The following is a 15607-nucleotide window of genomic DNA, read 5'->3' on the forward strand; positions in this document are numbered from 1 at the left end:
CGGAGTGTGGTGTCAGGAAAATAACCTCACACTCAACGTCAACAAAACTAAGGAGATGATTGTGGACTTCAGGAAACAGCAGAGGGAACACCCCCTATCCACATCGATGGAACAGTAGTGGAGAGAGTAGCAAGTTTTAAGTTCCTCGGCATACACATCACAGACAAACTGAATTGGTCCACTCACACAGACAGCATCGTGAAGAAGGCGCAGCAGCGCCTCTTCAACCTCAGGAGGCTGAAGAAATTCGGCTTGTCACCAAAAGCACTCACAAACTTCTACAGATGCACAATCGAGAGCATCCTGGCGGGCTGTATCACCGCCTGGTACGGCAACTGCTCCGCCCTCAACCGTAAGGCTCTCCAGAGGGTAGTGAGGTCTGCACAACGCATCACCGGGGCAAACTACCTGCCCTCCAGGACACCTACACCACCCGATGTTACAGGAAGGTCATAAAGATCATCAAGGACATCAACCACCCGAGCCACTGCCTGTTCACCCCGCTATCATCCAGAAGGCGAGGTCAGTACAGGTGCATCAAAGCTGGGACCGAGAGACTGAAAAACAGCTTCTATCTCAAGGCCATCAGACTGTTAAACAGCCACCACTAACATTGAGTGGCTGCTGCCAACACACTGACACTGACTCAACTCCAGCCACTTTAATAATGGGAATTGATGGGAAATGATGTAAATATATCACTAGCCACTTTAAACAATGCTACCTTATATAATGTTACTTACCCTACATTATTCATCTCATATGCATACGTGTATACTGTACTCTATATCATCGACTGCATCCTTATGTAATACATGTATCACTAGCCACTTTAACTATGCCACTTTGTTTACATACTCATCTCATATGTATATACTGTACTCGATACCATCTACTGTATCTTGCCTATGCTGCTCTGTACCATCACTCATTCATATATCTTTATGTACATATTCTTTATCCCCTTACACTGTGTATAAGACAGTAGTTTAGGAATTGTTAGTTAGATTACTTGTTGGTTATTACTGCATTGTCGGAACTAGAAGCACAAGCATTTCGCTACACTCGCATTAACATCTGCTAACCATGTGTATGTGACAAATAAAATTTGATTTGATTTTTGATTTGACTAGTGTCTAACCACTAGTGTCTAACCACTAGTGTCTAACCACTAGTGTCTAACCACTAGTGTCTAACCACTAGGCTACCCTGCCATTTTGATAACATGAAATAGAGGATGGCATTGGCATTCAACTAGTAGGGTGAGTCAATATTTTTAGCATACACATTAATCAGCCACATGACATTTAGCAATGTTGATTAAAATGTTTGTTTTTTGTATCTTTAAGTTTGTTTTCAGTGTATTAAACTAAGCCTATATAGCCTTGTTGATTTGATGATGTTTAAGTTGAAATGGTGCTGGTTAGACCCAAATCAAACAAGTAAATGCATTTTCTGTGCAGGCCCAACTCAAAGTAAATGTATTTTCTGTGCAGGTCCAACTCAAACAAGTAAATGTATTTTTTCTGGGGGGGTTAAGTGAAATCAACTCAAAACAAGTCATTTTTACTTCATTATCTCAATACAATATTAAAATGTTAGGTAAGATTGACATTTCTTGCAGCGTGGTAATGCTTAATCGGTGTTTTTGGAAACTGCCTTGTGTTTTGTTGAAGCCAGTAACTCCACTTCAACCATGTAACAGTATAACTTTAGACCGTCCCCTCGCCCATACCCGGGCGCGCAACAGGGACCCTCTGCACACATCAACAACAGTCAACCACGAAGCATCGTTACCCATCGCTCCACAAAAACCGCGGCCCCTTGCAGAGCAAAGGGGGACTACTACTTCAAGGTCTCTGAGCAAGTGACGTCCCCGATTGAAACGCTATTTAGCGCGAACCAACGCTAACTAAGCTAGTCATTTCACATCCGTTACATTAGCATTTGCATTTCGGGAAGGGGTAGGGGATATTCGGCCCGTAAACGTCCCGTAATTTGTAAAGAGAGAGATGATGGAGCATCTCGATCACTGCATCGCTTCTTTTAACGCGTTTGGATGGACTCAAAACGTCATTGAGCAGTTGACCAATTACGTGAGACTTTTAGTTCTGGGTTAACCAAGATTGTCAGAACTGGCGTGTTAACTTCAGAGCGAGCAATCAGTTGATAGGGGTTAATTTGTGACTATGGGTATTTTATGGGACGGTCTAAAGTTATACTGTTACACTAACATCTGTGAAATCGTCACTTGTCCAAATAACCAGTGATGGAAAAAAAAACAAGCAGTGGAACTATTGCTGCTCGTTGTCCAATAGTATAAAGACAGACCTATGGTACCATTCATGTTTACGTAGTCTGGCCACGAGATTAGCCCCGACAAAACAGAGAATTGTCATTCGTCACTCTAGGTCTCACTTAAACTTTCTTTTCCTCTCCCGCCTACCTCTCTCTCAGATCGTGGTGCAGCGACTGGCGGACCAGGTGCCCATGCTGATCCGTTACTTCATCCTGAAGGAGTCAGGCAGGATCCTTTGCAGTAAGATGTTGGGCCTGCTGAACAGCGATGACTTGGACGAGATGCTGACGGAGGAATCAGAGATTGGCCGAAGAAGATCAGCTTTACTGTCCCGTGTGGAGCGTCTTGGACTGGCCAATGACAAGATCAGTAGCCTATGAGAACAGAGTGGGTTTTGACAATGCCAAAAATCTGAGATTTTGTCACAAAATATTAGTTTAAGTATAATCTGATTCAATTTTACACAAAAAATGTTTTGATGTCATTCCTATTTTACAAATGGTCTACAGACAGGCAAAATACACTGCATTTGGAAATTACTGCCACTTCAAATAAAACAATGTCTTTAAATAATAATAATGACGACGACGACGACGACGAAGCTATAGCTTGTCTATTCCTATTCAACAGAAATGTGAGTAATATGATTCCCTAGTCTCAAAATATTTCCGGATCAAATGCTCATGAATTGTGAATAATAACCTCAATAAAAAAAGGTAGGGGCAGCTTCAGTATATTCTCTACCAGTAGTCCATTGTCAGTGATTATATGGGGAATATAGCACCTAACCACCATAACAGATGGAGATTCCTCTGTCAACTCAGTTTGATACAAGGTCAAGCCATGAAATATGTCAATTCACATGGAAATTGAATTAGTCTGATAGGTAGTAATCATGAACAGATTCCTCCATTAACTTAAGCATTTTTTAAATTAACTTCGTCACTTTCTCTTCTAACAATGAACTCAGTAATAAAACAGGTGATCTATTCCAGCTTAACAGTCCAAATACAAAAACCCCAGATAAACACAGGAAAAACAGAAGTATTTACACAGTCAAACCACATTATCATGTAGAGAGGAGAAACTGCAAAAGACAAGGCAAAGCTATACGTCAGTCAATGGCCGCGTTCCAGAACGACGACATTGCAGACGCCTGGACAGATATCAGCTTTGCCACGCCTACAATGTAGTGGGCCTGGAACGTGACCAATATGTTTAACTTCAAAGTGTTTACTCGAATACAAACCTGAACAAAAAAATAATCAGTTTAGGGCAAAAATCTAATAACAATGAAATGTACCTCGTACAAAATGATATAACAAATACAATAAAATATTTGTAAATATCCATAATATTAAAAAATGACGACTACAGAGAGGATCATAAATAAAACAAACATGATGAAAACAATAATATGAAGAAAGTACAACCTATTAGGAAGAACGTTTGATCCAGTATTAACTGAGGAAAAAAAATGTCCAACTCCTCAGCTCACAACACAATCTCCACTACTCCATTAATCAACTCATTCACTGGCTCAACTCTGCTCCCACACAGCACTTACTTAACTCAACCACAAGGGGGCGATACAACCACATTGCATTTCTATACTACCATACTCATGGGAGGGGCATAGTGGTTAGGTACGCCACTATCACAGCATGGATCATCTTGAGTGTTCAACACAGGACAGTCCTCCAAAGCTATATTTATTCCATCAAAGTGGCTGGTTAGTGGCAGAACACCATAACACTGATCAGCAGGATCACACTGGTTAGTGGCAGAACACCATAACACTGATCATCAGGATCACACTGGTTAGTGGCAGAACACCATAACACTGGTTAGTGGCAGAACACCATAACACTGGTCATCAGGATCACACTGGTTAGTGGCAGAACACCATAACACTGATCATCAGGAGCTGCGTCCCAAATAGCACACTATTCTCTATATCAGTGTTTCCCAAACTCGGTCCCGGGGACTTCATGGGGTGGACGTTAATACCATCTTGACATCCCCACCCACCCCTCTGTTTCTGCCCATGGCTGAGTGTCCCATTGATAAAGGATGAGAGGAGAAGGAAGGTGTCGCTTCCTGTTGTAGAGTATCACAAAGCTTTTATACAAACAAAAGAATGGACATCATGTTTCCAATCCAATGCACTCAGTGCATTGTAAACATACTGAGCAGTAAAGTTCTCAGTGCTTGGCCGACCACACCGACTGGAGCAAGAGAGTCACGTATAACGATACATGTGACACACATACACACACAAACATTAGCTTCATATTTTCTATACCAACCCTGCTGTAGGTTAGCTTTGACACCATTATACAGTGTACTGATTCCCATTAAACACAATGCTGGCTTTTTAAAGAAAGAAAGAAAGAAAGAAAGACAAAGAGAGAGAGACAAAGAGAGAGAGACAAAGAGAGACAAAGAGAGACAAAGAGAGAGAGAGAAAGCAGTCTGTTCGTTGTACACGTTAGGACTGAATCAGTTGGCCATCCAGCAGCCAACTCTCAACTCCTGTAGAAAGTCAAATACATCTTCAAAATGTCCGGAGAACAGTGTCACCTGGTGTAAATACACGGTGTGTTTTGTTACGTTTTCGACAGACGTAGCCAAAAGGACAACAACAAAAAGTTTCCCTGGACTTTCCTCTCCTCACGATGGTCGTAACTTATTATTTATTTGTTTCCAAAATAATTTAAAGTATAGAAATTCATTCAAAAGAGATGAAAAAAGTTTCCCTAGAAACATACAACATGAAGAAGACCAAACTCTCCATGACCGGAGAACAGAAAAGTTCCTGATCTGCTCAACAGAACAGGTCAGATTGTCGTTTCCCATCCAAACAGGACTTCTGTTATTTGGGCATCCCCACAGGGCACGGCTTGGTTGTCAGACTGGGTTGACTTGGTTCCTCCTTCAGAAACTCTAGACTCTACTTAGCAGAGTAGATCTGTGGAACGAGAGAGAAGAGAACATCTATTAGCAAGACATGTAACAGACATCTGATTCAGTGATAATGTCTGAGAAGCTACTGATTGGAGGATTGATATATTGGCGTGGATGTTAGGGTAGGACAAAGCCGAGGGCTGGCAAACCCTGCCATTATATCCTCCCAACACCAGCTTCGAGGGCATTATCAGTTTTATACAACAGGGTTACCAACATATTCAAACAATGATTGACACAGTACCAGTCAAAAGATTGGATACAGCTACCCATTCAAGGGTTTCTCTTTATTGTTACTATTTTATACATTGTAGAATAATAGTGAAGACATCGAAACTATGAAATAACACATATGGAATCACATAGTAACCAAAAAAGTAACAAATCAAAATGTATTTTATATTTGAGATTCTTCAAAGTACACCCGTGGCATTCTCTCAACCAGCTTCATGAGGTAGTCACCTGGAATGCATGTCAATTAACATGTGCCTAGTTAAAAGTTAATTTGTGAAATTTCTTTCCTTCTTAATGCCTTTGAGACAATCAGTTGTGTTGTGACAAGGTAGAGGTGGTATACAGAAGATATCCCTATTTGGTAAAATAATAAGTCCATATTATGACAAGAACAGCTCAAATAAGCAAAGAAAAATTAATATCCATCATTACTTTAAGACATGAAGGTCAGTCAATACAGAACATTTCAAGAACTTTGAAAGTTTCTTCAAGTGCAGTCACAAAAACCATCAAGTGCTATGATGAAACTGTCTCTCATGAGGACCGCCACAGGAAAGGAAGACCCAGAGTTACCTCTGCTGTGCTATGATGAAACTGGCTCTCATGAGGACTGCCACAGGAAAGGAAGACCCAGAGTTACCTCTGCTGCAGAGGATAAGAGTTACCAGCCACAGAAATTGCAGCACAAATAAATGCTTCACAGAGTTCAAGAAACAGACACATCTTAACATCAACTGTTCAGAGGAGTGTGTGAATCAGGCCTTCATGGTTGATTTGCTGCAAAGAAACCACTACTAAAGGACACCAATAAGAAGAAGAGACTTGCTTGGGCCAAGAAACACACGCAATGAACATTAGATTAGGTGAACGGATTATCTCCGCATGTGTGGTTTTCACTGTGAAGCATAGAGGAGGAGGTGTGATGGTGCTTTGCTAGTGACACTGTCTGTGATTTATTTAGAATTCAAGGGACACTTAACCACCATGGCTACCACAGCATTCTGCAGCGACACACCATCCCATCTGGTTTGTGCTTAGTGGGACTATTATTTGTTTTTCAACAGGACAATGACCCAACACACCTCCAGGCTTTGTAAGGGCTATTTGACCAAGAAGGAGAGTGATGGAGTACTGCATCAGATGACCTGACCTCCATAATCACCCCTCAACCCAATAGAGATGGTTTGGGATGAGTTGGATGGCAGAGTGAAGGAAAAGCAGCCAACAAGTGCTCAGCATATGTGGGAACTCCTTCAAGACTGTTGGAAAAGCATTCCCATGAAGCTGGTTGAGAGAATGCCAAGAGTGTGCAAAGCTGTCATTAAGTCAAAGGGTGACTACTTTGAACAATCTAAAATATAGTTTGATTTGTTTAACACTTATTTTGGTTACTACATGATTCCATATGTGTTATTTCATAGTTTTCTACAATGTAGAAAATAGTAAAAATAAAGAAAACCCCTAGAATGAGTAGCTGTGTCCAAACTTTTGACTGGTACTGTATATTCATTAAAAAAGTTATTTTGATGAATTTATTCATCCTATTTCATCCTTCCACAAGATAAAGTCTCAACGCTAATTTAGGGTTGCTACCCAAGCCGGCTGGTCGTTCGTTCAATTGGTTCGGTTCACTATAAATGTACCGTTGCCCTCGCTTACTAGCTAGCCAACTTTGGCTAACACAGTCACGTAAATTCGTGCAGCCAGAATAACATTAAAGTAGCTACATTTCTGTTTGTTTAACTTGTTTTCTAGTTATTTTGGGGGGGATACATCCATAACAATGAGCTAATGACGTGCGATTTCGCCTGTCATAGAATATTTGCTTTCTTGCCAGGTCACTGTTCAGAAGAGATAGCCAACTACATAGCTCACACAATCACTTCAACCTGAAGCTGGAGTGACAGCAAACTAGCTGCATTTAATGTTTTCCTATTGACATGTATTAATATATATCCATAACAAATAATACAGGGTCATGATTGGCTGAGAAAAGCTGCCTGTCTGTCTCGTCCCGACACCTACACGTTCATTACTATGGGACAGCTGGAAGATCGAATTACAATATTGAAACAATGTTGCAAACGTCAGAGAGACAGACAGCAAGGTTTGTACAAATCTCCTCTGTTGAAAACCAATTGCTCGTCTAAAAGAAATGTGAGATAATGTCTAGATGCTTTTTATAGTGGAGATCAAGTTTATAAATTGCCTGGCTGGGCTGATGAGACAGTGGATTGCAGCAGTCAGATGGAACAGAGGAAATAGGCATTTTAACGTCATAGATTTAGCCGGTGGTAACTTGTGGAATAGACACCAGCTGGAATGCGGTATTAACCAATCAGCATCCAGGATTAGACCCAGTCTGGATTCTCAGTGGGGAGAAAGAGAAACTACACCAGTCTGGAGTCTCAGTGGGGAGAGAGACAGAAACTACACCAGTCTGGAGTCTCAGTGAGGGGAGAGAGAGAAACTACACCAGTCTGGAGTCTCAGTGGGGAGAGAGAGAAACTACACCAGTCTGGAGTCTCAGTGAGGGGAGAGAGAGAAACTACACCAGTCTGGAGTCTCAGTGGGGAGAGAGAGAGAAACTACACCAGTCTGGAGTCTCAGTGGGGAGAGAGAGAGAAACTACACCAGTCTGGAGTCTCAGTGGGGAGAGAGAGAGAAACTACACCAGTCTGGAGTCTCAGTGGGGAGAGAGAGAGAAACAACACCAGTCTGGAGTCTCAGTGGGGGGAGAGAGAGAGAAACTACACCAGTCTGGAGTCTCAGTGGGGGGAGAGAGAGAGAAACTACACCAGTCTGGTGTAATGGGACAGATTCCGATTCTAACATCACCCCGGGGAGGGTACACACCTCAAAGACTTCCATCTGTCCTTCTCCATATTATTCTCAGGGCCTTCACTGTCATAGGAGGCCATACACAGAGCTGAAAGGAGAGAGAACAGAGAGAACCATCAGCATCACTGTGATAGGAGGCCAGACACAGAGCTGAGAACAGAGAGAACCATCAGCTTCACTGTGATAGGAGGCCTGACACAGAGCTGATAGGAGAGAGAACAGAGAGAACCATCAGCTTCACTGTGATAGGAGGCCATACACAGAGCTGATAGGAGAGAGAACAGAGAGAATCATCAGCATCACTGTCATAGGAGGCCAGACACAGAGCTGAGAACAGAGAGAACCATCAGCATCACTGTGATAGGAGGCCAGACACAGAGCTGAGAGGAGAGAGAACCATCAGCATCACTGTGATAGGAGGCCAGACACAAAGCTGAGAGGAGAGAGAACAGAGAGAACCATCAGCATCACTGTGATAGGAGGCCAGACACCGAGCTGAGAGGAGAGAGAACCATCAGCATCACTGTGATAGGAGGCCAGACACAGAGCTAAGAACAGAGAGAACCATCAGCATCACTGTGATAGGAGGCCAGACACAAAGCTGAGAGGAGAGAGAACAGAGAGAACCATCAGCATCACTGTCATAGGAGGCCAGACACAGAGCTGAGAGGAGAGAGAACCATCAGCATCACTGTGATAGGAGGCCAGACACAGAGCTGAGAGGAGAGAGAACCATCAGCATCACTGTGATAGGAGGCCAGACACAGAGCTGAGAGGAGAGAGAACCATCAGCATCACTGTGATAGGAGGCCAGACACAAAGCTGAGAGGAGAGAGAACAGAGAGAACCATCAGCATCACTGTGATAGGAGGCCAGACACCGAGCTGAGAGGAGAGAGAACCATCAGCATCACTGTGATAGGAGGCCAGACACAGAGCTGAGAACAGAGAGAACCATCAGCATCACTGTGATAGGAGGCCAGACACAGAGCTGAGAGGAGAGAGAACGCCATATCCACATTATCATACAGCACACACAACCTGGAGGAGAACACTGAACGTTAAAGTATAGCGGACATATCTAGCGTACTCTTTCCTGAGTTGATTAGGGTTTAAAATGATATAATCATTTCGGTACATTGACATTATACAACATGGGAACAGCATTGTGGAGTTAAGGGGGACACGTTTTTGGAGGGGTGTACATACTGTCCTCGCTGAAGACCGGTGCGGTGAGCAGATACTGGAGGATCTTACGGTCCTTCTCAAACGGACACTCCACCTTCTTCCAAACCATGAACTCGCTAACTAGCTTCGCCATCTCCCAGAATTTCTGAAAAACAACAATAAAACATGAATGCTACGTTAACCCAACATAGATGAATGCAACGTTAACCCAACATAGATGAATGCAACGTTAACCCAACATAGATGAATGCAACGTTAACCCAACATAGATGAATGCAACGTTAACCCAACATAGATGAATGCAACGTTAACCCAACATAGATGAATGCAACGTTAACCCAACATAGATGAATGCAATGTTAACCCAACATAGATGAATGCTACGTTAACCCAACATAGATGAATGCACCGTTAACCCAACATAGATGAATGCAACGTTAACCCAACATAGATGAATGCAACGTTAACCCAACATAGATGAATGCAACGTTAACCCAACATAGATGAATGCAACGTTAACCCAACATAGATGAATGCAATGTTAACCCAACATAGATGAATGCAACGTTAACCCAACATAGATGAATGCAACGTTAACCCAACATAGATGAATGCAACGTTAACCCAACATAGATGAATGCAACGTTAACCCAACATAGATGAATGCAATGTTAACCCAACATAGATGAATGCAACGTTAACCCAACATAGATGAATGCAACGTTAACCCAACATAGATGAATGCAACGTTAACCCAACATAGATGAATGCAATGTTAACCCAACATAGATGAATGCAACGTTAACCCAACATAGATGAATGCAACGTTAACCCAACATAGATGAATGCAATGTTAACCCAACATAGATGAATGCAATGTTAACCCAACATAGATGAATGCAACGTTAACCCAACATAGATGAATGCAACGTTAACCCAACATAGATGAATGCAACGTTAACCCAACATAGATGAATGCAACGTTAACCCAACATAGATGAATGGCTGGTCACAGTAGAAATGATTTAACAGTACCACAACTGATGGTAACATTCACTTATCTCATGACTTGTCTGCCCTGACGACTGTCTGCCCTGACGACTGTCTGCCCTGACGACTGTCTGCCCTGACGACTGTCTGCCCTGACGACGGTCTGCCCTGACGACGGTCTGCCCTGACGACGGTCTGCCCTGACGACGGTCTGCCCTGACGACGGTCTGCCCTGACGACGGTCTGCCCTGACGACGGTCTGCCCTGACGACTGTTTTCCAGACTATGAATAGGGTCTCCAATGATAAAGTCTTAATTCCACTGCAGAGCAGAAGTCTTACTTCCTCATTCTCTGTCAGTTATTGGGGAAGAAAAAATACAAAAATAAAGTCCTTTTTCGGACCCATACTGGGGACCCTGGGGGGGATTTCCTTACAGACAACAAGCTGTTTCCCAAACGCACCTCAAAGTTTACATGTCCGTTCTGCATCCTGTTGGAACATCCCTCGTTCAGGAAATAGATGTCTTTGATCAGTAGGCTGAAGAACGGGATGACGATCTGAGAGAGAGAGAGAGAGAGAGAGAGAGAAGAAAGAGAAGATAGAGAGAGAGAAGAAAGAGAAGATAGAGAGAGAGAAGAGAGATGACAGAGAACAGAAAGAGAAGATAGATAGAGAGAGAAGAAAGAGAAGATAGAGAAGATAGAGAGAGAGAGAGAGAGAGAAGAAAGAGAAGATAGAGAGAGAGAGAAGAAAGAGAAGATAGAGAGAGAGAAGAAAGAGAAGATAGAGAGAGAGAAGAGAGATGACAGAGAACAGAAAGAGAAGATAGATAGAGAGAGAAGAAAGAGAAGATAGAGAGAGAGAGAAGAAAGAGAAGATAGATAGAGAGAAGAGAGATGACAGAGAACAGAAAGAGAAGATAGATAGAGAGAGAAGAAAGAGAAGATAGAGAGAGAGAGAAGAAAGAGAAGATAGATAGAGAGAGAGAAGAGAGATGACAGAGAACAGAAAGAGAAGAGAGAGAGAGAGACAGAGAAGAAAGAGGAGAATTTAAAACAGCAGTCAGGCTACAGGGGTCAGGTTACAGGGGTCAGGTAACAGGGGTCAGGTAACAGGGGTCAGGTTACAGGGGTCAGGTTACAGGGGTCAGGTAACAGGGGTCAGGTAACAGGGGTCAGGTTACAGGGGTCAGGTTACAGGGGTCAGGTTACAGGGGTCAGGTAACAGGGGTCAGGTAACAGGGGTCAGGTTACAGGGGTCAGGTAACAGGGGTCAGGTAACAGGGGTCAGGTTACAGGGGTCAGGCTACAGGGGTCAGGCTACAGGGGTCAGGCTACAGGGGTCAGGCTACAGGGGTCAGGCTACAGGGGTCAGGTAACAGGGGTCAGGTTACAGGGGTCAGGTAACAGGGGTCAGGCTACAGGGGTCAGGTAACAGGGGTCAGGCTACAGGGGTCAGGTTACAGGGGTCAGGTTACAGGGGTCAGGCTACAGGGGTCAGGCTACAGGGGTCAGGTTAATGTAATGAGAGAGAGACGTCAGGAGGTGCTGAGAGGGTTTTCAGATCACCGTCCCTTCAATAATTCAGAGCCACGTCACCACAGAGCTTTAGGTAACAGAGAGGTTTGGGTTGGCCCTATCCCAGGCAATAGGTAACAGAGAGGTTTGAGTTGGCCCTATCCCAGGTATTAGGTAACAAAGAGGTTTGGGTTGGCCCTATCCCAGGCATTAGGTAACAGAGAGGTTTGGGTTGGCCCTATCCCAGGCTTTAGGTAACAGAGAGGTTTGAGTTGGCCCTATCCCAGGCACTAGGTAACAGAGAGGTTTGGGTTGGCCCTATCCCAGGCACTAGGTAACAGAGAGGTTTGAGTTGGCCCTATCCCAGGCACTAGGTAACAGAGAGGTTTGAGTTGGCCCTATCCCAGGCACTAGGTAACAGAGAGGTTTGGGTTGGCCCTATCCCAGGCACTAGGTAACAGAGAGGTTTGGGTTGGCCCTATCCCAGGCACTAGGTAACAGAGAGGTTTGAGTTGGCCCTATCCCAGACATTAGGTAACAGAGAGGTTTGAGTTGGCCCTATCCCAGACATTAGGTAACAGAGAGGTTTGAGTTGGCCCTATCCCAGGCACTAGGTAACAGAGAGGTTTGAGTTGGCCCTATCCCAGGCACTAGGTAACAGAGAGGTTTGAGTTGGCCCTATCCCAGGCACTAGGTAACAGAGAGGTTTGAGTTGGCCCTATCCCAGGCACTAGGTAACAGAGAGGTTTGAGTTGGCCCTATCCCAGGCACTAGGTAACAGAGAGGTTTGGGTTGGCCCTATCCCAGGCTTTAGGTAACAGAGAGGTTTGAGTTGGCCCTATCCCAGGCACTAGGTAACAGAGAGGTTTGAGTTGGCCCTATCCCAGGCACTAGGTAACAGGGAGGTTTGAGTTGGCCCTATCCCAGGCACTAGGTAACAGAGAGGTTTGGGTTGGCCCTATCCCAGACATTAGGTAACAGAGAGGTTTGAGTTGGCCCTATCCCAGGCACTAGGTAACAGAGAGGTTTGAGTTGGCCCTATCCCAGGCACTAGGTAACAGAGAGGTTTGAGTTGGCCCTATCCCAGGCACTAGGTAACAGAGAGGTTTGAGTTGGCCCTATCCCAGGCACTAGGTAACAGAGCACTCTGGTCTGGTGGAGAGATAGACAGGATAGTTCCTAACCACTCTGGTCTGGTTGGAGAGATAGACAGGATAGTTCCTAACCACTCTGGTCTGGTTGGAGAGATAGACAGGATAGTTCCTAACCACTCTGGTCTGGTGGGTGGAGAGATAGACAGGATAGTTCCTAACCACTCTGGTCTGGTGGAGAGATAGACAGGATAGTTCCTAACCACTCTGGTCTGGTGGAGAGATAGACAGGATAGTGGAGAGATAGACAGGATAGTTCCTAACCACTCTGGTCTGGTGGAGAGATAGACAGGATAGTTCCTAACCACTCTGGTCTGGTGGAGAGATAGACAGGATAGTTCCTAACCACTCTGGTCTGGTGGAGAGATAGACAGGATAGTTCCTAACCACTCTGGTCTGGTTGGAGAGATAGACAGGATAGTTCCTAACCACTCTGGTCTGGTGGTTGGAGAGATAGACAGGATAGTTCCTAACCACTCTGGTCTGGTGGAGAGATAGACAGGATAGTTCTAGCAGGACATGTTGCCTTGACTAAATAAAATAAAGTAAACAAATCTTCAATTTGCAACTGAATCAAATCGAGTGCCGGTCTGTGTTTCATTGTTGACTGTTGGCTTCAAGCACCTTTCACTGTTATTACACAAGAGGAGAGAGTTGAGCATATTGCAGCCCATCGGGAGCTTGACAGCAGAACAGAGGAAGTGGTTTACTGGTTTACTCAATGGGAGACGGAGGGTTTGTTAGGTAACATAGCATAGAAATAGATTGACTAGAACAGACATTACCATCCAAGTCAATGTTATGTGATGGGTGTTGATTCTATTTCAATATGTAACATCCTAGAGGATGCCTCTCGCCCAAATATCCACTGTCCTTTTCATTGCCTACTTTCTACTTTCCTATCAACGGTATTCTCTTATATAAACTGGATCAGTGAGAACATGAGAACATAAGAACATGAGAACATAAGAACATGAGAACTCTTTCCATGCCATTGTGTTAAAACAATTATATACACAGTACCAGTCAAAAGTTTGGACACAGCTACTCATTCAAGGGTTTTCCTGTAGTTTTACTATTTTCTACATTGTAGAATAATAGTGAAGACATCAAAACTATGAAATAACACATTATGGAATCATGTAGTAACCAAAAAAGTGTTAAACAAATCAAAATATATTTTACATTTGAGATTCTTCTAAGTAGCCGCCCTTTGCCTTGATGACAGTTTTGCACACTCTTGGCATTCTCTCAACCAGCTTCACCTGGAATGCTTTTCCAACCGTCTTGAAGGAGTTCCCACCCATGCTGAGCACTTGTTGGATGCCTTTCCATCACTCTGCAGTCCAACTCATCCCAAACCATCTCAATTGGGTTGTGATTGTGGAGGCCAGGTCATCTGATGCAGCACTCCATCACTCGCCTTCTTGGTCAAATAGCCCAAATACTAATTGAGTGTATGTAAACTTCTGACCCACTGTGATGTGATGAAAGAAATAAAAGCTGAAATAAATAATTCTCTCTACTATTATTCTGACATTTCACATTCTTAAAATAAAGTGGTGATCCTAACTGACCAAAGACAGGGAATTTTTACTAGGATTAAATGTCAGGAATTAGATCAAAATGAAAAAGACAGGGGGGACCTGATCCTAGATCAGTGCTCATACTCAGCTCTGTGAGGGAATACAGGCCAGCTCTGTGAGGGAATACAGGCCAGCTCTGTGAGGGAATACAGGCCAGCTCTGTGAGGGAATACAGGCCAGCTCTGTGAGGGAATACAGGCCAGCTCTGTGAGGGAACAGTGTAATACAGTGTGCGATGAAGCACTGATCAACAACCATGTGACGTTCCGCTTGTGTTTTATATCAACGGCTCCTCAACGTGTCATTCTAATCAAATTGAATAAAGTAAACAACACAGAATGTTCCAAATGATATCAGGCTCTCTCTCTCTCTCGCTCTCTCTCTCTCTCTGCTCTCTCTGCTCTCTCCCCTCTCTCTCCTCTCTCTCTCCTCTCTCTCTCCTCTCTCTCTCTCCTCTCTCTGCTCTCTGTGACACTGAGGCCCCTCTATAAACCCAGGACAGCTCTGAACAGAGGACAAAGTGGGAGAATGAGAGGAGAGAAAAAATGTGGTAATGTTGTTTATACAACAAGACCAGTGCCCCCCCCCTCATGTTATGAGATGACAACATGTAAGAGATATGTCATTTCCTGAAGAAGCTGTCCCTTTTCCTTTCTGTGTCCCAAATGTTTGGATATACTGATAAAGTTACCAGGTTGTTAGCTAGCTAGCTAAGGAGGTAAAAAAAATATTGTGTCACATATTGGGCGGCAGGGTAGCCTAGTGGTGAGAGCGTTGTTCTAGTAACCGAAAGGTTGCAAGTTCATATCCCCGAGCTGACAAGGTACAAATCT

General features: G+C 43.8%; 2 protein-coding genes across 5 annotated transcripts in view; one reads left to right on the forward strand and one right to left on the reverse strand.

Moving 5' to 3' along the window:
• LOC135513709 (phosphatidate cytidylyltransferase 2-like) overlaps nt 1-3009 on the forward strand; it is a 125252-nt gene extending 122243 nt beyond the window's left edge. Inside the window, exon 14 of the transcript XR_010451571.1 lies at nt 2458-3009. The gene's annotated coding sequence lies outside the window, so the exon portion shown is untranslated. The remainder of the gene's footprint in view (nt 1-2457) is intronic.
• Nucleotides 3010-4402: 1393 nt separating this feature from the next.
• The window catches only part of LOC135513708 (ras-GEF domain-containing family member 1B-A-like), a 79357-nt gene continuing 68152 nt past the window's right edge, over nt 4403-15607 (reverse strand). For 2 of the 4 annotated variants that reach the window (XM_064936583.1, XM_064936584.1), the window contains exons 11-14: nt 10982-11077; nt 9550-9673; nt 8357-8429; nt 4403-5270 (exon numbers count right to left, since the gene is read on the reverse strand). In XM_064936583.1, coding sequence (XP_064792655.1) covers nt 5246-5270; nt 8357-8429; nt 9550-9673; nt 10982-11077 — 318 coding nt within the window. In that variant the 3' untranslated portion in view covers nt 4403-5245. The remainder of the gene's footprint in view (nt 5271-8356; nt 8430-9549; nt 9674-10981; nt 11078-15607) is intronic. The other 2 variants (XM_064936586.1, XM_064936585.1) reach the window with 2 other exon arrangements.

This window comes from Oncorhynchus masou, chromosome 25, assembly GCF_036934945.1.
Source record: "Oncorhynchus masou masou isolate Uvic2021 chromosome 25, UVic_Omas_1.1, whole genome shotgun sequence".
Lineage (NCBI taxonomy): Eukaryota > Metazoa > Chordata > Actinopteri > Salmoniformes > Salmonidae > Oncorhynchus > Oncorhynchus masou.